This window comes from Hylobates moloch, unplaced genomic scaffold, assembly GCF_009828535.3.
Source record: "Hylobates moloch isolate HMO894 unplaced genomic scaffold, HMol_V3 SCAFFOLD_19, whole genome shotgun sequence".
NCBI classification, from domain to species: Eukaryota; Metazoa; Chordata; class Mammalia; order Primates; family Hylobatidae; genus Hylobates; species Hylobates moloch.
Genome location: NW_026652294.1, coordinates 73,217,850 through 73,239,571, shown reverse-complemented (window position 1 = coordinate 73,239,571; position 21,722 = coordinate 73,217,850). Strand labels below are relative to the sequence as shown.

The window sequence follows — 21,722 nt, the reverse complement described above, 5'->3', positions numbered from 1 at the left end:
AAATTGCTCTATTCTACTATGTGACCTCAAAAGTGATTTGAAAGAAGGAACATCTGAGCTGGGCCCAAACCCTATTGCAATTGAGGCCAAAGAGAACTCCACACTCCTGCCAAATCAAGGCAGTGTCAGCCTCAATAATTTCCAAGATAAAAATAAAAATCTGTGATATGATCAGAATGTGAAAATTTTTATTTGGGAAGCAAATGTCATAACCAATGCAAGAGCTATCTCAATATTCATTCATTATGCAGTATTTTGAACTGCAGTTGAAATGAATAAGAAGGAAAGGCAAACAACGAAGAGTTCAATTTCTCAATTTAGAAAAAGAGAAAAAAAAGAAAAGGGAGCACACAGGCACGGTGGCTCAAGCCTGTAATATCAGCACTTTGGCAGATCACTTGAGGTCAGGAGTTCGAGAAAAGGGAGCACCTAGAAGCTCAGCGGGGGATAATACTTAAGTAAATTATGACACCATCGTCTGTCATCTTGGGCCCATTCACTAACCCAAAGCTTTCAAAAGGGCTTTCTTAACCCTCCCCTAGAATAGGCTTCCCTAGCCTTAATCCTTAGGGTAGCAGAATAGCAGGGACCCTGAGCATTCTTAAAAGATGTAGCTCGGGATGGGAAGTTCTTTTAATGACAAAGCAAATGAAGTTTCATTATGTCGAGGAACTTTGAGGAAGTCACAGAGTTCATGATTTAAAAATATATTTCCTATTATACACCCATACACACATACACACCTACTTTCTGGAATAAAAACCAAAGCCATATGGGTCTGCTGTTGACTTTCCATATGTTGTAGAGTTATATCAAGTTATGTCAAGATGTTCAGTCACCTTGAAGAGGCTTTTATCAGAAAGGGGAAACCTTTCTGATAAAGGTTAAGGGGTAACCTTAAGCTGTTACCCCTCTGAAGGTAAAATCAAGGTGCGTTCAGATGTTGGCTTGTTGTAAATTTATTTTTATATTAATAACATACTAAATGTGGATTTGTTTTAATCTTCGAAACTCTTCCCGGTGAAAACCTCATTTACAAGAAAACTGGACTGACGTGTTTCACTTTCTGTTTCATTTCAATACATAGCTTTATTCCTAGGACACCAACACCGGTGACTACCCAAGCTGAAAGCTTCCACCGATTTCGACGAAGGTCGGGAAAGTCCAATACCCGGCAAACTGGATTTGCTGCCTTGGGCAGAGGTGGGCGGGACCCCGCCTCTGGGCCTGGCGCAACGTTGAGCAGCTGGCGCGCCCCGCGCAGCCCCAGTCCTGCGCAGCTTCCCCAGACTCCGCACCAGCCGCGCTTCTCTCCGCCTGCAGGTAGGGAGCGTTGTTCCTCCGCGGGTGCCCGCGGCCCAGCATCTCTGGCTAGCTCGCTGGGCACTTTAGGACGGAGGGTCTCTACACCCTTTCTTTGGGATGGAGAGAGGAGAAGGGAAAGGGAACGCGATGGTCTAGGGGCAGAAGAGCCAATTACCTGTTGGGGTTAATAAGAACAGGCAATGCATCTCGCCTTCCTCCAGGCGCGATTCAGTTTTGCTCTAAAAATAATTTATACCTCTAAAAATAAATAAGGTAGGTAGTATAGGATAGGTAGTCATTCTTATGCGACTGTGTGTTCAGAATATAGCTCTGACGCCAGGCTGGAGGTCTGGACACGGGTCCTAGCCCACCGTCAGCTGCTTGCTAGTAATATGACTTGTGTAAGTTATCCCAGCTGCAGCATCTAAGTAAGTCTCTTCCTGCGCTAAGCAGGTCCAGGACCCCTGAACGGAATTTATTTGCTCTGTCCATTCTGAGAACCTAAAGGAGTCCTAAAAGAGGAATGGAGGAGCCTAAGAATAAAAATAGTATAATAAAACATTTCTTAGACACATTGACCTTGGCCTATGTCAAAGTTCAGTCTGGGTTTGTCTTATAACACAAGGAGTAAAAGTACCATTGTTCTACCTCTTTTTTTAATACTTGAAAAAAATTTACGGTGGATGCTTTTCTATGAATTAAATAACCTTCTAAAAGATGTTTTCATTGCTGCATTCGATTAGGTTGGGTAACTAAATGAAATTAATTCCTCACTGTTGGGTATAAAGGTTATTTACAGTAGTTCTGTCTTAGCCATTCACTGAACATCATTGCATATATATCTCTGGAATATTGCTGATTGTTTCCTTCAAGTAAACTTAGAATTGTAACTACTTAGTCAAAGAGCCTGAATATTTTAAAGGCCTTTTGAAGAAAACTGAAAATGCTTTCCAGAAAGGATGTATCAGTTGACAATGATGGTCGTCAACAGTATTTAAGGAGAACTATGATACTCTGAAGAAAAACTTAGCCTTTCTCAGTAGAAGCAGGTAGGCAGAGGCCACATGACAGCAGTTAGAGTGTGGTCTTCAAGGAAGTCACAGAAATACTGTAGGGAATTGAAACCCCACGTGGAAAATGTATAAGAGTGTCTCAGTGTGACTGAGAAGGAGGTTGGGCATGGGGTTTCATCGAGTTTAATAAAGTTTGGTCACTTAGTAGAGGTTTAATAAATCAACTCTCTTAATCTTTGATCCTACTTAAGAATTTTTTTTTTTTTTTTTGTAGAGATAGGGCTCTTGTTATGTTGCCCAGGCTGTTCTCGAACTCCTAGCCTCAGACGATCCTCCCTCCTCAGGCTCCAGAAGTCCTGGGATTACAGGCGGGAGCCACCATGCAGGCCTCTTGCTCCTACTTTTGAGAAAGGAAGTTTAACCGGGTTTTTTGGTTGTCTTTTTTTTTTTTTTTTTTGAGACCGAGTCTCACTCTGTTGCCCAAACTGGAGTGCAGTGGTGCAATCTCAGCTCACTGCAACCTCTGCCTCCCGGGTTCAAGTGATTCCCCTGCCTCAGCCTCCCGAGTAGCTAGGACTACAGGCACCTGCCACCATGCTCGGCTAATTTTTGTATTTTTAGTAGAAATGGGGTTTCACCATATTGGCCAGGCTGATCTCGAACTCCTGACCTCAGGTGATCCGCCTGCCTCGGCCTCCCAAAGTGCTGGGATTACAGGCATGAGCCACTGCTCCTGGCTGCTTAACTTTTTCTCTATCTCTTCCTCCTACCCGTCCTACCCTTGGAAGATAGAGAAGTAGTATTAGTTCCATAGTGTTATACTGGGCTTCCCCCAGGGACAAACCCACTTCCCCAACCTGAATGAGCCATCACTTCTTCCCCAGTTTACATTTCATTGCTCTTTAAATGTCTCCATTCGGATATGGGAATTCACATTTGGTCATAATTCTTACCTGAAGAAGATGTCAGTCTTCTCTTAGACCAACTGCCCTGATACGAGGTTTAGAGGTTAAAGAATATGTGTGTATTTACATGATCTTTGTATTCTGCCTTTTCGTCCCTCGCTAATGACAGCTGCACCCCGAGGAAATGCAGCTGTGGAGGAGAGGGTTTGATGAGAAATTAAGTAAATATTGGATCTAATCCATCACCCTCCAGGAAACCTTTATTACTCCTAAAAATTTCAACCAAATTCATTAAAGGACAAGAACTCCACCAGAGTAGGCCATAAACATTGGCAAAATTAATTGTAATTCATGACTGGATTTAATGTCCCTTTGTTTTATTCCCATATGGTTATAATGCTTTGCTTGGAATTAGGGGTATTTTAAGTTTTCTTCTGCCTAGTAAGTGAATTTGTGTTTATAATACAATAATTATAAAATATCACATTAATATTTTATAACTGTACAGTTAACTCTGGCCCAAGGAAAAGATAGTCTGATAGATGCTGCAGCCCCATTTTAGCAAACTTTGTGACCTCACAGGCCTGAATGCCATCGCTATTCCACATCCACAGGATAGACGGAAAGGAGAGAAATAAAAAATATGTACCTAACCCTGGCAAGAGGATGATGACTCGTGTTATTTCACTTCACTTTTTTATCTTTTAACATGAAGGGCTCATGTAGGCTGATAAGAAACCAGTGACATAAACAGACCAAAAAATGATCAGATCTTTCAAATTAGCAAAAAAATATATTTTTTAAACAATGGGTGAAAATACAGTGCAACAGTACCAATTATCAACACGTGTCGAGAACCAGAAAAATGTTCTTTTTCTTTGATCAGCAACACTATTTGGGGAAATCTATCCTCAGGGCCTAGCCTAGGGCCTGGCACACAGTAGGCACTCAACAAATATTTGCTGAACACACAAATACTTATGATATTTTAAAAACTGGCAACAATCTGATACCTAACAAAAGAGGAATTAAATATTATGGAACTGTTAAATAAGATGCTTATGAATACCATGCAGTAAGATGGGCAATATTTATGTCATAAGCTTAAATGAAACAAACGGGTATTAAATGTATGATAAGGTTATAAATTACTTTTTAAAAGATTACAGGGAAAAAGATTGAAATGTTTTTTGCTCACAGTGGTGACAATGTGTCTCAGCCTTGGCACTGTTGGCATTTTAGGCTGTATGTCTTTGCTGTGGGAGGCTGGCCTGTGCACTGCAGGGTATTTGGCAGCACTCTTGGCCTCTGCCCCTAGACAGCAGTAGCAATCCTCCCTCAACCAGCCCAATTTTGACAACCAAAAATGTTTCCAGGCATCACCAGACGCTCTCTGGGTGAGAGTGATGAAACAGTAGGGGATTTTCCCCTTCTTTTCTTATTTTCCGTGATTTCATTCTATTACTTTACTAATAAAAAAATACAAAAAATAAACTAATGTTATCATTCTACTTCAGTTTGGATGTTTGGACTCCATTTTAGGGTTCTTTCCATTTTATCACTTGGTCTGCTAAACATTCTACGGTTTGGCAAGGTGAAGTGATTCATGAAATTTTGTTTTTATTTTTTCCTGATACTAAAAGTAGAACGTTCATTCACTTGAAAATTTGGACACAGAACACCAAAAAAAAATCCATAATCTCATCTCTCTTTTTCTGTCTTTTCCTTCCTTTTTTCCCTTTAAAAAAAAGAAAGAGTGAAAACCTACCTGTTCTCCCTCTAATTTAATTCCTAAATATAATCACTGTCAATATCTTGGACATTTCCTGTGTCTAAACACACACACACTTTTTTTTCAGCAAAAGTGGATTTCTGCTACATGTAGTGTTCTGCAACTTACTTCCTATGTGTTTACAAAATCAGTACGTTTACATATGCTGAATTCAGTCCTTAATGGTATTATATTTTGTGAATACACTAAAATTTATTTAACCACTTAGACAGTGTAGGATATTCTCAGTTTGCTGTTATGAGCAATGCTCTTCCTTTACATATATATATATATATATATATATATATCTGTGTGTTTTTGTTTTAGTAGGATAGATTTCTAGGAGAGGGTGAAAGGTCATATGACATCCGCATTTGTGATTGTAATAGGAAGTATCAAAGTGCCCCCTAAAAAAAAAATTCCTCCCATTAGTGGGTAAGAAAGCCTATTTGTTCATATCTTCACAAACACTAAATATTAGAAATATTTACAATTGTGGTCAAGCTAATAAGTGAAAATGGTATTTCATATCCTATATTTTTTATCGTGAGATTGAACATCTTTCCTATGTTTACATGTCACCTGTATTTCTTATTCTTTGAACTATATGTTGTGACCTTTCACTTATTTTCCTCATGGGTTGTGTGTAGTTTGTGTAGTTGTCTTATTTATTGTTGGGAGCTATTTATATATTAGGAACATTAATCTCCTGTCTTATATGTATGTGGCATTGATTAGTTGATCATTTGTGAGTTCATGTCTGTATACAAAGATTGGAGAGGCACTAAGAGGGAAAACTTACCTCTTTCTTATCAAAGTTTGTATATATAACGGAAGAGGGAGAAAATATTAATAAATGCACAGATTGGCTGAAATAGAGTATAAATCTTTCACTTCCCTACTTCAACATAAACTGCAAAAGGATCGTGAGTTTTCTTTCGTGCTGACTTCCGTATTCCCCATGCTTAACATAGTGCCTAGCACAGAAGAGGTGCTCAATCAGTGTTTGCTAAATGAAATAATTGGTAACATTTCAAGCATTTAGATGACTAAATGAAGAATATAATCCAGGCAGACACTCTGGAAGAGTGGCTGTGAGTCACTCGTATCTTAGTATGAATTAGTCAAATCCAACTCTCTCCCCTTCCCACTCCCCACTGTTAGTAGAAGAATCTGTTTATTGAGAGAATAGATTTATAATTTAGAATAAGCGAGAGGGGCAGAAGAGGAGATTTTGAAGGATGGCACCTGAAGGAGGACTAGCATGGCTGAGATAGTGAAGTTGAAGTCTCGAATAGCTAAAGGGTAAGATGAAAGTATTTAGCTGTGGGGGGAAAAGCATTGACAGGTTGCAAAAGTAAAAGTCAGATTCTCCTTGCTTTGAAATTTTGTACAGGGTAGATTCTACTAGGTATGTTACAATGCAGAAAAAACATGAAATAATTGAGAGGAATTTGGTGCAATATTATATTCTTGGCTTCTTTTGAGGGGGCAGAATTTTTTCAGGGCCTGTAACTGTAATAAATTTGAAACTTCTCATCTTTTAGTAACTTTTCTCACTTAAGGTTATGTGGCGTGGGCAATGGAATGATGATATTGAACTTCCAATTCCCTGTTGAGTTTCCACAATTACAAGTTAATCATGACTGGTTATTAGAAGACTATTTCAGTTAGAGCCACCAAGTCCCATATTGTCATATTGTATGTTTAATTATTAAGTAAAGCAGTCTTCTTTTTGTGTTTTCCATAATTAGGGCATTCCAGAAAGATGAGGATATTTGCTGTCTTTATATTCATGACCTACTGGCATTTGCTGAATGGTAAGACACCAAATCCTTCCAATAGGTTCTATATTTTAAATATTTTAACCATGAGTTTAAAACTAAAATGATAATTTAAAATGCACGCAATTTTCTTATAGAGAGAACATTCTATTCTTTCTTCTACTTTACACAATGACAAAGTCTTCCTTCTACTTTACACAATGATAAAGTTACCTGTGTCATTGTGTAAAAATATAGAGAATATAGACAAATTGAAAGACACAAAATAATCTATTACCCATTTCCCAGGGTTAACTACTGAAAATATCTGGGGAAATGGCCTGTATGTATACATTTATTTGTTTGCTTTCAACAAGGCCAAGATCTTTCGATCTTTCAATCTTGGTTGCTCTGTGACATGCCTTTCTTGATGAGGATACTCTAAGGAAGAATTGTAGGATACATGGGAAATGTCAGGGTAACACAGTACTGGCATCACCGTGCGGTCTTTCCTGAACTCCATACCAATGTACTTCTTGCCAGAAAACTGATCAAAAGTTTAGGGAAGTAAAAAGAGATGACTGTTAGAATCTACCATTCTGTCTATGTAGGAAGCAAATAGGTGTCCTGTCAAAGGACATTCTGTGGATGTCTACATGAAACCAAGTCTCCTTGGTTGTAAGGACTCCATCTCCATATAATATTTATACAGTAATATATGTTTATAAATTGTGGGAGCAACTTGTTTAGCTAATTTTATTATTCTGCTATTGGGACACTGTGTCTCAGCATGAAATATAGTGTCCCAAAACATATTTCAAGCCCATTGGATAAAACATGTATTTAGCAAGTTCTTAAATATAATGATAACATAATCGACCAGATAAAGTGATTTACAAATGCTGTGCCAATTTTGTAAATGTTTCGAGGAATTTTCCCTTTTCTGAAGATTGTCCTTCTTTCTTTTTAGCATTTACTGTCACGGTTCCCAAGGACCTATATGTGGTAGAGTATGGCAGCAATATGACAATTGAATGCAAATTCCCAGTAGAAAAACAATTAGACCTGGCTGCACTAATTGTCTATTGGGAAATGGAGGATAAGAACATTATTCAATTTGTGCATGGAGAGGAAGACCTGAAGGTTCAGCATAGTAGCTACAGACAGAGGGCCCGGCTGTTGAAGGACCAGCTCTCCCTGGGAAATGCTGCACTTCAGATCACAGATGTGAAATTGCAGGATGCAGGGGTTTACCGCTGCATGATCAGCTATGGTGGTGCCGACTACAAGCGGATTACTGTGAAAGTCAATGGTAAGAATTATTATAGATGAGAGGCCTGATCTTTATTGAAAACATATTCCAAGTGTTGAAGACTTTTCATTCTTGTAAGTCCATACTCATTTTCAAACAGAACAGCATAGTCTGTTCATTCATTCATTCAATTCATGAATTCATTCACATAATTATCCAATTAGCATTTCCTCAGTACCTATTTGATAGTCACTGGAAATCCAGAGACAAACAACACAGAGCCATGTTCTACAGTATGTACAGTTTTCCAAAAATAATTCCTAGTCTTTACTTTTTTATTATACATGGAATACATATACTTGCAAATAATTCAGATACTATGGAAGAGATCAAATGAATTGTAAAAGTGTCCCTCCTCCCTTCACCACTATCTCCCATGGCATGCAGAGAGAGTAACCATTATTTGTGTGTCCTTCCAGAAATTTTTTTATTCAACTACTTTTTTTTATTTTATTAGGTCTGTCAGTTTTCCTTTTTTGAGCCTCTCTGTATCAAATGCAAATAAATATATTCAGAACAAACCCCACTGTAAGGTTCACATTAAAAAAGACTTGAAGTCACCCTGTGAAGACAAAAAATAATCATATTAAGTGCAAAAGAACCTATTCTTCCAGTACAGCATAAGCTATACTTACTGGGCATATATTCATCTTGAAAATCTATACTGATGTTGTCTTGGAGAATTGAAGAGGAACTAGGAGTGTCAATTCCTCAGTATTGATCCACGGTTATGTTATCAGGTCACTTGAGTTCAAAGTTTTGTGTTGGCACTTGCTAAGTAAAGGAAAGAAAACACCTCTGCTTTCATTGTTGAGTTTCATAGAATTGAGAGCTGAAAGGATCCCAGGCAGGAGCAGCTAATCCAAACTCCCACAGAGAACAAAAATCCCCCAGAGGATCTTCTGTTCATATATTTCCTGCAATGGCATCCCTGTCATATCCCACAGTGGCATCCCTGCCATTTGGACTCGCTTTCCATATCCTGTTGAAATTACTCCCTAATAGTAAGCTGAAATCTGCCCCTCTAATTGTAGTTTTGGGATTATTTCATTTACATGACGAACTTTTAATATTTGACTAGAATTAAATCATCTCCCCTTGGTCTTTCCATTCCAGGGCTAACTACCATCAATCTGAGGGCTAACAATACAAGTAGAAAAAGTTTACATTTGTCACTGATCCCTGATCAATTATTAATCAGTGATGACTGATAACTATAAACTCAAAAACAAAATCATGTGGGGATTAAGAGAAATATATCAGTTTTATGTTGTATTTCTGGTCCCTGATTCTGGCTCAGGTAATGCCACTATTGTCAAGAAGATATCACTTGTAAAGTAGATTTAATTTTCATTATATTTTACCATATGCTTCTCCATTCACGACATCTCTTGAGATGTTGTGGTTTATACTTTCAGTTTTTCTCCAGTCCATCAGCAAATATCAGGCATCTACTGTGTTCCAAGATATTAAAGAAATCACCATGACTTAGTCTCATCAACAGCATTGCTAGACCCGGGATGGAAAGGAAGAGTATAATCCTGGCAGTCAGGAAGAAGGCAGCATAAAGTATAAGTTTCTGCTTCCAGAGAAGGTCTCTTATCAGCCTGTAGGGAGTGTGTAGGGAAGGGACAGCTGTCCTTGTAGTAGGGGAGGGTTTTAGTCAGGTCATCTGGGCTCCATAATATCCCTTGTGTATCTGCAGTCTCCTTTGCCGTGGATCAACACAATAGGAAATCTTCTGGCACTGATGGTTTTTCCAAGGGGGAGTTCTTCATGGAGCAAAGCAAATGACCAGCCAGGTTTGAGGACCTGATTTGTTTGACAGCTCCATTTTGTATTGTAAATTACTTAATTTGCATTCTAGTCCCAATCCACCTTGTCATTTGCATACAGTGGTTTTGGGATTGAGTTCAGCTATACCAAGAGTCTGAACCTTCTGCACTTAGAACAAGGCAACCACCAAGCTTCACTTGCACTGAGGCCGTGTCTCCAATGGAAATGAGGTAGCTGGCTTGCAGGAGCTTTCCAACTCAGGGAAGTAGAACTCCTGAGTCACCTCCATATGCAAATGATTTCACAGTAATGCTGTTGAACTTCACTTCCCATCACAGCAAATGTGTGGTAACACAGCTTCCCCACAGGAGTTTACTCACCATGGGATTTTAAAGGTGAAACATTTCAAAACTGAAATTTGAAAGAATTCAGTTTTGGATTCACTCAATTATCATCACTTGGGGTGTTGTTGCACCTATCATGTTTGTGAGTTTAAATGCCAGATTCTCAGGCCTCTTTCAATTAAAAGTGTCTTTTTTTTTTTTGAGACGGAGTCTCGCTCTGTCGCCCAGGCTGGAGTGCAGTGGCGCAATCTCGGCTCACTGCAAGCTCCGCCTCCCGGGTTCCCGCCATTCTCCTGCCTCAGCCTCTCCAAGTAGCTGGGACTACAGGCGCCCGCCACCACGCCCGGCTAATTTTTTTGTATTTTTAGTAGAGACGGGGTTTCACCGTGGTCTCGATCTCCTGACCTCGTGATCCGCCCGCCTCGGCCTCCCAAAGTGCTGGGATTACAAGCGTGAGCCACCGCGCCCAGCCGAAAGAGTTTTTCTTTAATCGCTGAACCTAGCAGCAGGGAAAACGAAATGTTCATTCAGACTTTCAGGACCTTCAATGAGATTAGGCAGCTGAAAGATCAAAGTGTTGCATAGTTGTCCCGATAAAGCTATTTGGATCGTATGGACCAGATCAACTGCTGTCATTCCCCACCAACCCCATCTCTCCCCAAAATTCCCAGCCCTGTTTAAGTGTTCTCTGTAGCATTTATCTCTACATAGTATATTGTGTAGCATATCATATCATACTTTTCTATTTTGTTTATTTTCTCTCTCCTCCTAGAATATAAACTCCACAAGCACAAAGATTTGGGCCTGTTTTATAATATTGTTGTATCCCCAGGGCTTGATGTACAGCAGAGTGGTGGTACGACAAGAGCACACAAAAAATATTTGTTGAGTCAATGAATGAATGACTTCCTCAAATAAGATCAGCCTAAAATTTTGGAAACATGAACAGATTTGAATATGTGAAAATTTATTTCCAAGACTGTTCATCAGGAACTGTTAGCACCTTCTGAAGGGTACACTGAAGCAGCAGTAGTGAAAGGTGGAAGAGGAACAGCTCTGCTGCTACTACTATCGAGTACTACTACAATTAGCACTTGCTTATTCTGTGTGTTAGGCCCTGTACTGAACACTCTGCCTAAATTAGTTCATTTCCTCCTGGAAATGACTCTAGGGGGTAGGTGTTTCATCATGTAAGATGAGTATTTTTCACATTTTACTGTGTCTGAAATCTGAGTGTGTCTTTCAATGATGGAATCTTTGATTCCATGATATTATTCCCATTTTAAGGATGAGGAAACTGAGGTCCAAAGATATTAAGTAATTTGCCCAAATTCACCCAGCCTAGTAAATGATAAAGCTAGTTCTAAATCCAAGCAGATTAGCTCTGAAGTCTGGGCCCTTAATAACCACTTTTTATTGCCTATATTTGTGCCTCTGGTGTATATATCAAGTTATATTTTGACTTCAAAACTATCATGAGCTTTTCTTGGTTTTGATTGTCCAACATTAGTATAGTGTTCTAGATCAAGTAAACCAGGGGTCTGCAAGAAATTTTGATTACTCACCTCATCTGTAAAACATTTTAAACTTGTGTGTTTGCGTATGCACATTTGTGTGTAATTATAAAAAATTTACTTTCTATTAATATATAGGTTGTACCATAAGAAATTGCCATTTTTGAAGAGCAAAAAAGGGTTGAATATTACCAGTTCCATCTGGTTCAACCTAATAGCCATTTGTACAAAAATAGACATTTTAAGAGGATGAAATAAAAATTTAATAAATAATATTTTCAATTTTTACTAATTGTGATGCTTCACTATCATTAGCTAATATGTCAAGGCATAATATACCTTAGGGTGAAATTTATCATTAACAAAGGTGGATGGTGTCAATAATCTTGAGGTTTGTGTTTTTTTATATAACACTGTGAGGTCTGATTGAGTACTTATTGTTTACCACCTCATACAGTGGCTGATAAAAGTGTCACTTCTGCTGTTTCCTCTGGGTTGTGCTTGAATTGTTAGTATTATCTTCAATCCTCAGTTTCTTTGTGGGAAACTTTTTAATTAGTTGTTAAATTTTGTAAGATGGTTAGTTTAGTCAAAATTAGATAAGAGAATGTGAAAATCCATAACTACCCCAAAGCAACCCACGCATAAAACGATTATTTTTGTGTTTTGAAATCATAATTTTATTGATTTCGAGTGTTTCCACTAGTAGTGGTTTCATTGATATAGGAGTACCAAAACATCACTCATTATTTATTTCAGTTTCGTTTGATCCTAGCTGTTCTGTGTTAACTCTCTGTGAAGAAACTACCTCACAAATCTATTGCTGTCCTTGGTAAAGGAATGGATAGTTAAGGCTCTAGATCATTAGTGGTTACACTGTAGTATTAGGAGTAAAAAAAAGATTATACCAACAAAATACGAACATGTTAATGTACTTGTAATGAATAAACATGAATAAAGCTCTTATGCTATATAGATGCACTAAACAATCTACTAGAATTGTCAGCAAACTACGTATCTTAATCCTAAAAGGGTCCCAAACCAATGATCTAAAATTGAATCAAACTTTCTTCCTTAAGCATAATTACTTAAATGATTTATTAAAACAGCCAGCATTTAAAAGCTTAAAACATAAGTATTATAATGTGGTATCCTAGATAGCATCCCAGAACAGAAAAAGGACATTAGGGAAAAACTGGAGGAATGGAATAAATTATGCAGTTTAGTTATTAATAATGCACTAATGTCTTTAGTTATGACGACTGTACCATGGTAATGTAAGATACTAACAATAGCGGAAACTGGGTAAGTAGTATACAGTAACTCTATACTATCTTTGCAACTTTTTTGTAAATTTAAAACTTCTAAAATAAAGAACAAACTTAAACATTAAAAAGTATCTTCAGGAACATGTATCACTGTTTACAGATGAAATACTATGTATTTTCATATCTAATTTCTGATCATTGACTTCAAACAGAAAAGTGAATGACACATCAAAATCAGGTTTTCTGTTTACTAAATAAAGTCTAAGAAAAGAAAGCATACCAGCTGGAGAGATTCATGTTTACAAAGACAGATTTATAACAACAAAAATAAAATATACAAGAATAAATTTAAGAAGAAATGGCGCCCTATGTAAAAAGTATAGCACTTTACTGAGAAACATATGAAAACCTGAATAAATGGAGAGGGATATTTTGTATTTGAATAGAAAGACTCCTGGTTTAAAGATAATTCTCTTTAAATTATTTTTTTGTAGAAATTTAAGGGGTACAAGAGCAGTTTTGTCACACGGATATATTACATAGTGGTGAAGTCTGGGGTTTTCATGTAAATTAATCTTTACATTTTGTTTGAGCCCAATAAATGTACCAACATGATTTTTATAGCAAGATAGTCATTCCTATTAACCCAAACTTGTCCCAACTTTGAACTGAATTGAGGCAGAGCTAGCAGGTGCTCCCCACGGCTGAGGCATCTGAACATTAAGCATATCCCTCTGAGAACCAGCCTGCATTGATACTCTTTCTAATGTGGACAGCATCAAGCTATGTACATAGTTCTGTGCTCAGCAAAAGCTCTGACTTCTTTTTGTTTATGTCCTAGCCCCATACAACAAAATCAACCAAAGAATTTTGGTTGTGGATCCAGTCACCTCTGAACATGAACTAACATGTCAGGCTGAGGGCTACCCCAAGGCCGAAGTCATCTGGACAAGCAGTGACCATCAAGTCCTGAGTGGTAAGACCACCACCACCAATTCCAAGAGAGAGGAGAAGCTTTTCAATGTGACCAGCACACTGAGAATCAACACAACAACTAATGAGATTTTCTACTGCACTTTTAGGAGATTAGATCCTGAGGGAAACCATACAGCTCAATTGGTCATCCCAGGTAATATTCTGAATGTGTCCATTAAAATATGTCTAACACTGTCCCCTAGCACCTAGCATGATGTCTGCCTATCATAGTCATTCAGTGATTGTTGAATAAATGAATGAATGAATAACACTATATTTACAAAATGTATCCTCATTCCTCACCTCCATTCATCCAAACCATATTGTTACTTAATAAACATTCAGCAGATATTTATGGAATATACCTTTTTTTCCATGCATTGTAGTACTCATTGGATACACATAGAATAATAAGACTCAGTTCACACTCTTCAGGAAACAGATAAAAAACAAAGAAACAAACAAAAAACAGGCAATCCAACACCACATGGGAAATGCTTTCATAGCCGGGAAACCTGGGGGAAATACCTGAGAGGAATACTCAATTCAGGCCATGTTTCAGGAATCCAAATCCTGGCACATTAGAGCTGCTTCCCTCTTTCCAGAGTGGCAGGAAATAAACGGAACGTATTTTTCTATCTTACACCAAACATGAGGGACCCTTTTTCCCCTGTGCCTCTCCCAAGGTAGTCAACAGTATTTCAACTCTAGCAGTCTGCTTAGTGCACAGAACTTGAGGCTGTGTGTCCCTGGGCAAATTACTAGACTTCTGTGTGCTTCACTTTCCCTGTAGGATTATAACCTACCGAGCAAGGTTGTTGTAGGGGTCAAATTAGCAACAGTGTATGAAAATGATTTGAGACCATTGTCTGCACAAATTCAACTATTTTTTTTTTATCTCACTACTCTACAGAAGTAGGTAGGGTGGGAGATAGAGTCTGATGAGAGGCTCAGAATATGAAAGAAAGTGAGGTGAGTGAGCATGATATTTAACATAAACACAAAGATATGCTGAGAAGAGCTTCTCACTGCCCCCTTCCCCAATACATGTTGATAGGAAAATGCCATGTACTTCAGCGAAAACAACTGAATAATTAGATAGAAAAGTCAATCAATAGGAAAAGATAATCCAGGATGGTGTTGTGAACAGAAAGAGGGGGAAAAAAAGCTTAGAAAATGATGGGGATGCTCTTACTGGGGTATGAGTCCTCAGGTATTGAACTGACTTTCAGTAAAAGCTAGATTAGTGGGCTCTTGCCATTTAAAAGCTGTTTTGTGACAACTTACTTGTTGGGTGGCCTACAGTAACTCACTTAACTGCGCTGAGTCTGTTTCCTCATCTGTAAATTGGGGATTTTTTTTAAATACCTGGCATGCCTAACTCATAAAGTTGTTCTGAAACTGAAATAAAACATATATGAACAGGCGTTGTAAACTGTAAGTTATGGGAAAAGCTGGCTGTTGTTGTGTCTTTAAAGCTTCACCTGGGTAGTCAAAGATGGATCATGAGTCTCAGTGGAGAGCTGAGCCAGGCAGGAGCTGACTAAGGGTGAGAGGTGGGAGTTAGCAGCCTCTGAACATCTGTGTGCCATGGGACCCCCTTTCCTCCTGCATGGTACCCCAGACAAGGAGCCTAGTAAGAGATACTAATGGCTTGTTGTCCAGAGATGTTCAAACTGCAGAGAAAGATAAGACAACAAGCAGTGGCCTCCAATCATGATGACAGATAGGAGGAGGTGGGAGCTCCTTAGCAGTGCTGGTTGGCCTTCCATGTTCTACTGTGGGCTGTTTCTGCCATGTACTGTAGGCTACTAGCTTCTATATTAAAGAATGCAAGAGGGGCCAGGAACGGAGGCTCATGCCTGTAATCTCAGCACTTTGGGAGGCAGAGGTGGGCAGATCACTTGAGGTCCAGAGTTTGTGACCAGCCTGGCCAACATGGTGAAACTCTGCCTCTACTAAAAATATAAAAATTAGCCAGGTGTGGTGGCATGCACCTGTAATCCCAGCCACTCGGGAGGCTGAGGCACGAGAATTGCTTGAACCTGGGAGGTGGAAGTTGCAGTGAGCCAAGATTGTGCCACTGCACTCCACCCTGGGCAACAAGAAAGACTCTGCCTCAAAAAAAAAAAAAAAAGCAAGAGGAAGTGAAATAATCAAGGCCGCCATTTAATAGTGAGTAGCCACTCCATGTGGTACTGTGCTAGCACATTATAAATATTAGCCTCACAAGAAATGTATTAGCATTTGTATTTTGTACACTGGTTAAGTATCTTGTCCAAGACCTCAAAACTGGTTAAGGGCAGCAGAATTTAGCCCTAGCACCACATTTTCAAAGCCTGGGCTTCTCACACTTCTCCATGCTGTTCCCATTTTAACAGAGGTATCTCGCCATTCCAGCCACTCAAACTTTGGCATTTAAGAAAATTATCCTAAAGCCAAACTAAACTTCAAGGATGACTATTCTCCTGACCCCTTCCCATCAAAATTTTATCTTTAGTCAGTTTGTTTTTGTTTTGTTTTGTTTTTCAGAACTACCTCTGGCACATCCTCCAAATGAAAGGACTCACTTGGTAATTCTGGGAGCCATCTTATTATTCCTTGGTGTAGCACTGACATTCATCTTCTGTTTAAGAAAAGGTAGTATTTCCTTAATTGCGGTGGTCTCCACTGGGGATGAGGAGGGGGTGAGAATTTGATCATGGCTGCAAGGAAACCCGACTTAACCTCTGCAAGGTGGTGCAAAGGCATTCCACTGTTCAACAGCAATTATATTGAAGCTGAGTGGGATCACCGGGTGAAGATGAAGTGTAAGGGGTGAGGGGCAGAAGAATGGGTATGGATGGAGGTAGAAGATGCAGCGTCATACAGTTTTTTTCTATCATGAAAATACCCACAGACTTACAGAAGAGAAAGAGCTAAAATGCCTGTCATTTTCAGTTGCATTTTAGTCTTGCATTAGTTGCAACCAGTTGGTTTCTGAGTACCCTAAGTAATAAAAATAGTTCCGCTGTAGAACTTAGTATTTTTACCATAGAGTAATTTGCAAAATTTTTGGTAGAGGATGTTAAATAATTTGCATGTGTTCATTTCTCCATTTACCTGTGGGAACAATTAAAATCAAGGAAAATGAGTATATTCAAATAATTTCCTCCCATTTAAGATGATTCAGAGTAAATAATTCCTCTAATACTTAGAGAAGTATACCAAGAGATCCAGTGATGGTACAGAGTTGTCTGATGTTAAATAGGGAAGTAGAATATGGAAGGGGATTCCAATAGTCGTTGAAAAATTCCCCACAACCCCTTACATGGGGGAAAGTCGTGTTAACTGAAAGAGTAGAAATAAGCTGTTTCCAAAAATTATATTCTTAACAGGACTGAGATAGCCAGAATATAAGGATCAAGTTTCAATGACAGTAAGATCCTGAGATAGAGTTGATTTGCACAAAGAAATAATTGTTGCCAGCTTGCATTTTGAATATTTCTCTGGAAAAAAAGATTAGTTGGCAGTAGAAGTGGATAGAAATCAATAGATATTAAAATACCTCAGAATTTGGTTCATCTCTGGGAAAAGATGAAAAATAAAAGCGTATACTCCTCAAGAAAATCTAGGATCAAAAGCATGTGCCCTACACTATTGAATTAATTAACCTCAGAAGTTGGGACCTGTGGAATAAGGATGTCCACCAGACTTCCTAGGGATTACAAATGTTTCATAGAACTTGAAATTTAAACTTGGGTCACTGTATGGGATGTAGAGCTATGCTATATGGAAATAAAAATGATTTCTTTTTCTCAAGGAAGAATGATGGATGTGAAAAAATGTGGCATCCGAGATACAAACTCAAAGAAGCAAAGTGGTAAGAATATCAGGAGGAACTGGGAAGTAAAAGGCAAAAGAAACAAAAAGCTAAAGCAATAACAAAGAGAAATCCATCAGTCATAATCTCGTCTCCTTTTAAAGAATGCTGGTTCCCCTTTGCCTCACAACTAATACAAGAACTCCTCCACTGTCTGAGGAGGTTTAGGAGCAGGAAAGGGGAAGGAGTCAGCTTCTCTTTGCTAATCTTCTGTTGCCCTGCACCCTAGCAGCTCCCTGCAGCAGGGGACAAGGATGACTTATGTGGATGGATAATTAATTGATTCTAAAATATTGTGTGTCAGTATTGTAATACTATGTTAACTGCGCCATGCATGGTATCTCATTTAATTCCCCACCCCTTGCTATTAACAAAAAGAGAGAGAGAGAAATACTAGAATTATCCTCATTTTACAACAGAGAAAACAGAGGGTCAAGAAGATAATGTCAAGTGTCCAAGAACACACAGTTGATCACAAAAATCAAGCTTGGGGGCCATTAGCCTAACCACAGAACCCTTACTCTTAACCCATCTGCTTCAATCCATTTTGCTACAAATGTTTACATTTATAAGCAGGGCAGAAAAGCCTCATCCAGTTTATCGAATTAAGAAGAAAGTTACAATAAGGTTTCTAATTTTTTTAATGTACTTAGAAACCAAACTTAACAATGAGCCCAAGTTTAAAGCAGTCTAATTAACTTGGACAAGCTCAGGCAAGTTTCATTCTGTGGCCCATATCATCATCTGTGTTGTAAAGCTAAGTAGCAAATGTTGCTTGGGTCATCCTGGGGGAAAAGCCGTCCCAATTTGCTCAGGACTGAGGGGTTTTTCAGGATATCACGTAAGGATAATTGGGTACAAATATAACCTGCTGCCTTCTCTCATTTCAGATTTATCATTTATCATACCAGCAACTATGAGTTATGTTTTTTATTACATTTCTTGTTACTTTTTCCCCAGACTGCTCCCCATGGAATTAATATACTATTATCACTCTCCAGATACACAATTGGAGGAGACGTAATCCAGCATCGGAACTTCTGATCTTCAAGCAGGGATTCTCCACCTGTGGTTTGGGGGTTCATCAAGTCTGAGCATGACCAGAGGAATGAATGGGCCCGTGGGATGCAGGCAATGTAGGACTTAAAAGGCCTAAGCACTGAAAATGGAACCTGGCGAAAGCAGAGGAGGAGAATGAAGAAAGATGGAGTCAAACAGGGAGCCTGGAGGGAGACCTTGATACTTTCAAATGCCTGAGGGGCTCATCAACGCATGTGACAGGGAGACTGGATACTTCTGAACAATGAGCCTCCAAGCAAATCATCCATTGCTCATCCTAGGAAAACGGGTTGAGAATCCCTAATCTGAGGGTCAGTTCCTGCAGAAGTGCCCTTTGCCTCCACTCAATGCCTCAATTTGTTTTCTGCATGACTGAGAGTCCTAGTGTTGGAATGGGACAGTATTTATGTATGAGTTTTTCCTATTTATTTTGAGTCTGTGAGGTCTTCTTGTCATGTGAATGTGGTTGTGAATGGTTTCTTTTGAAGATATATTGTAGTAGATGTTACAATTTTGTTGCCAAACTAAACTTGCTGCTTAATGATTTGCTCACATCTAGTAAAACATGGAGTATTTGTGAGGTGCTTGGTCTCCTCTATAACTACAAGTACACATTGGAAGCATAAAGATCAAACCGTTGGTTGTATAGGATGTCACCCTTATGCAACCCATTAATACTCTGGTTGACTTAATCTTATTCTCAGACCTCAAGTGTCTGTGCAGTATCTGTTCCATTTAAATATCAGCTTTACAACTGTGTGGTACCCTACACACATAATCTCATTTCATCACTGTAACCACCCTGTTGTGATAACCACTATTATTTTACCCATTGTACAGCTGAGGAAGCAAACAGATTAAGTAACTTGCCCAAACCAGTAAATAGCAGACCTCAGACTGCCACCCACTGTTCTTTTATAATACAATTTACAGCTATATTTTACTTTAAGCAAATCATTTATTCAAAAAACATTTATTAAGTGCCCTTGCAGTATCAATCACTGTGCCAGGCATTGAATCTACAGATGTGAGCAAGACCAAGTACCTGTCCTCAAGGAGCTCATAGTATAATGAGGAGATTAACAAGAAAATGTATTATTACAGTTTAGTCCAGTGTCCCCATCGCATAAGGATGATGTGAGAAGAAAACCCAAACAGTGTTGCCAAGAGGAGGAAATAGGCCAATGTGGTCTGGGACAGTTGGATATACTTAAACATCTTAATAATCAAGTAATTTTCATTTACAAAGAGAGGTCGGTACTTAAAATAACCCTGAAAAATAACACTGGAATTCCTTTTCTAGCATTATATTTATTCCTGATTTGCCTTTGCCATATAATCTAATGCTTGTTTATATAGTGTCTGGTATCGTTTAACAGTTCTATCTTTTCTATTTAAATGACATTAAATTTTAAATTCATACCTTTCCATGATTCAGAATTCAAAAGATCCCATGAGAGATGGTTGGAAAATCTCCACTTCATCCTCCAAGCCATTCAAGTTTCCTTTCCAGAAGCAAATGCTACTGCCTTTTATTCATATGTTCTTCTAAAGATAGTCTACATTTGGAAATGTATGTTAAAAGCACGTTATTTTTAAAAAATTTATCCTAAATAGTAACACATTATATGTCTGCTGTGTACTTTGCTATTTTTATTTATTGTAGTGTTTCTTAAATAGCAGATGGAATGAATTTGAAGTTCCCAGGGCTCAGGACCAATGCCTTCTTTGTTTCTAAGTTATCTTTCCCATAGCTGTTCATTATCTTTCGTATGATTCAGTACATGTTAAATATGTGCTACATATACATTTATACAACTGGCATTCGTTAAGTATTTGCCCTAGGACTGAGTTTGATTTGTTTATGTTTGCTCAAAAGGAGACCCATGGGCTCTCCAGGGTGCGCTGAGTCAATCTAGTCCTAAAAAGCAATCTTATTATTAACTCTGTATGACAGAATCATATCTGGAACTTTTGTTTTCTGCTTTCTGTCAAGTATAAACTTCACCTTGATGCTCTACTTGAAAAATCACATTTTCTTTCTGGAAATTCCAGCAGTGTACCTTGACTGCTAGCTACCCTGTGCCAGAAAAGCCTCATTCGTTGTGCTTGAACCCTTGAATGCCACCAGCTGTCATCACTACACAGGCCTCCTAAGAGGCTTCCTGGCGGTTTTGAGATTCAGGTGCCCTGGGAGATCCCAGAGTTTCCTTTCCCTCTTGGCCATATTCTGGTGTCAATGACAAGGAATACCTTGGCTTTGCCACATGTCAAGGCTGAAGAAACAGTGTCTCCAACAGAGCTCCTCCTGTTATCTGTTTGTACATGTGCATTTGTACAGTAATTGGTGTGACAGTGTTCTTTGTGTGAATTACAGGCAAGAATTGTGGCTGAGCAAGGTACATAGTCTACTCAGTCTACTCCTAAGTCCTAACTCCTCCTTGTGGTGTTGGATTTGTAAGGCACTTTATCCCTTTTGTCTCATGTTTCATCGTAAATGGCATAGACAGAGATGATACCTAATTCTGCATTTGATTGTCACTTTTTGTACCTGCATTAATTTAATAAAATATTCTTATTTATTTTGTTACTTGGTACACCAGCATGTCCATTTTCTTGTTCATTTTGTGTTTCATAAAACGTTCAGTTTAACATCCCAGTGGAGAAAGTTACCTGGAATATTTGCAGCCTTCTTCCTAGTTCTTTTTTCATTGCTTATACAGCATGTGTTTATACAGCATGCTTTTGAATCCTGCACAATGAAAAAAGTATCAAAAGAATTTATTTTAAAAAAGAATATGTTGAAAATTTTCATTCTCTCTCATTCAGCAGCTTCCTTTACGACCATACCAAGA

General features: G+C 38.5%; 1 protein-coding gene across 1 annotated transcript; it reads left to right on the top strand.

The window, feature by feature from the left end:
- Positions 1 to 1,120: 1,120 nt before the first annotated feature.
- On the top strand, positions 1,121 to 21,454 carry CD274 (CD274 molecule). Its single transcript, XM_032138767.2, has 7 exons — positions 1,121 to 1,323; positions 6,749 to 6,814; positions 7,728 to 8,069; positions 13,813 to 14,100; positions 16,479 to 16,586; positions 17,749 to 17,808; positions 18,810 to 21,454. The coding sequence occupies exons 2-7, from the start codon at positions 6,763 to 6,765 to the stop codon at positions 18,830 to 18,832; spliced, it is 873 nt and encodes a 290-aa protein (XP_031994658.1). The 5' UTR covers positions 1,121 to 1,323; positions 6,749 to 6,762; the 3' UTR covers positions 18,833 to 21,454.
- The last annotated feature ends 268 nt before the right edge of the window (positions 21,455 to 21,722 follow it).

What these genes read in the sequence shown, in the direction of transcription:
- CD274 (XM_032138767.2), top strand. Translation starts at nt 6,763, where the DNA reads ATGAGGATATTTGCTGTCTTTATATTCATGACCTACTGGCATTTGCTG. An exon ending in GATTACTGTGAAAGTCAATG is followed by an intron (nt 8,070 to 13,812) that starts GTAAGAATTATT and finishes TTTATGTCCTAG; the next exon opens with CCCCATACAACAAAATCAAC. An exon ending in AAACTCAAAGAAGCAAAGTG is followed by an intron (nt 17,809 to 18,809) that starts GTAAGAATATCA and finishes ATCACTCTCCAG; the next exon opens with ATACACAATTGGAGGAGACG.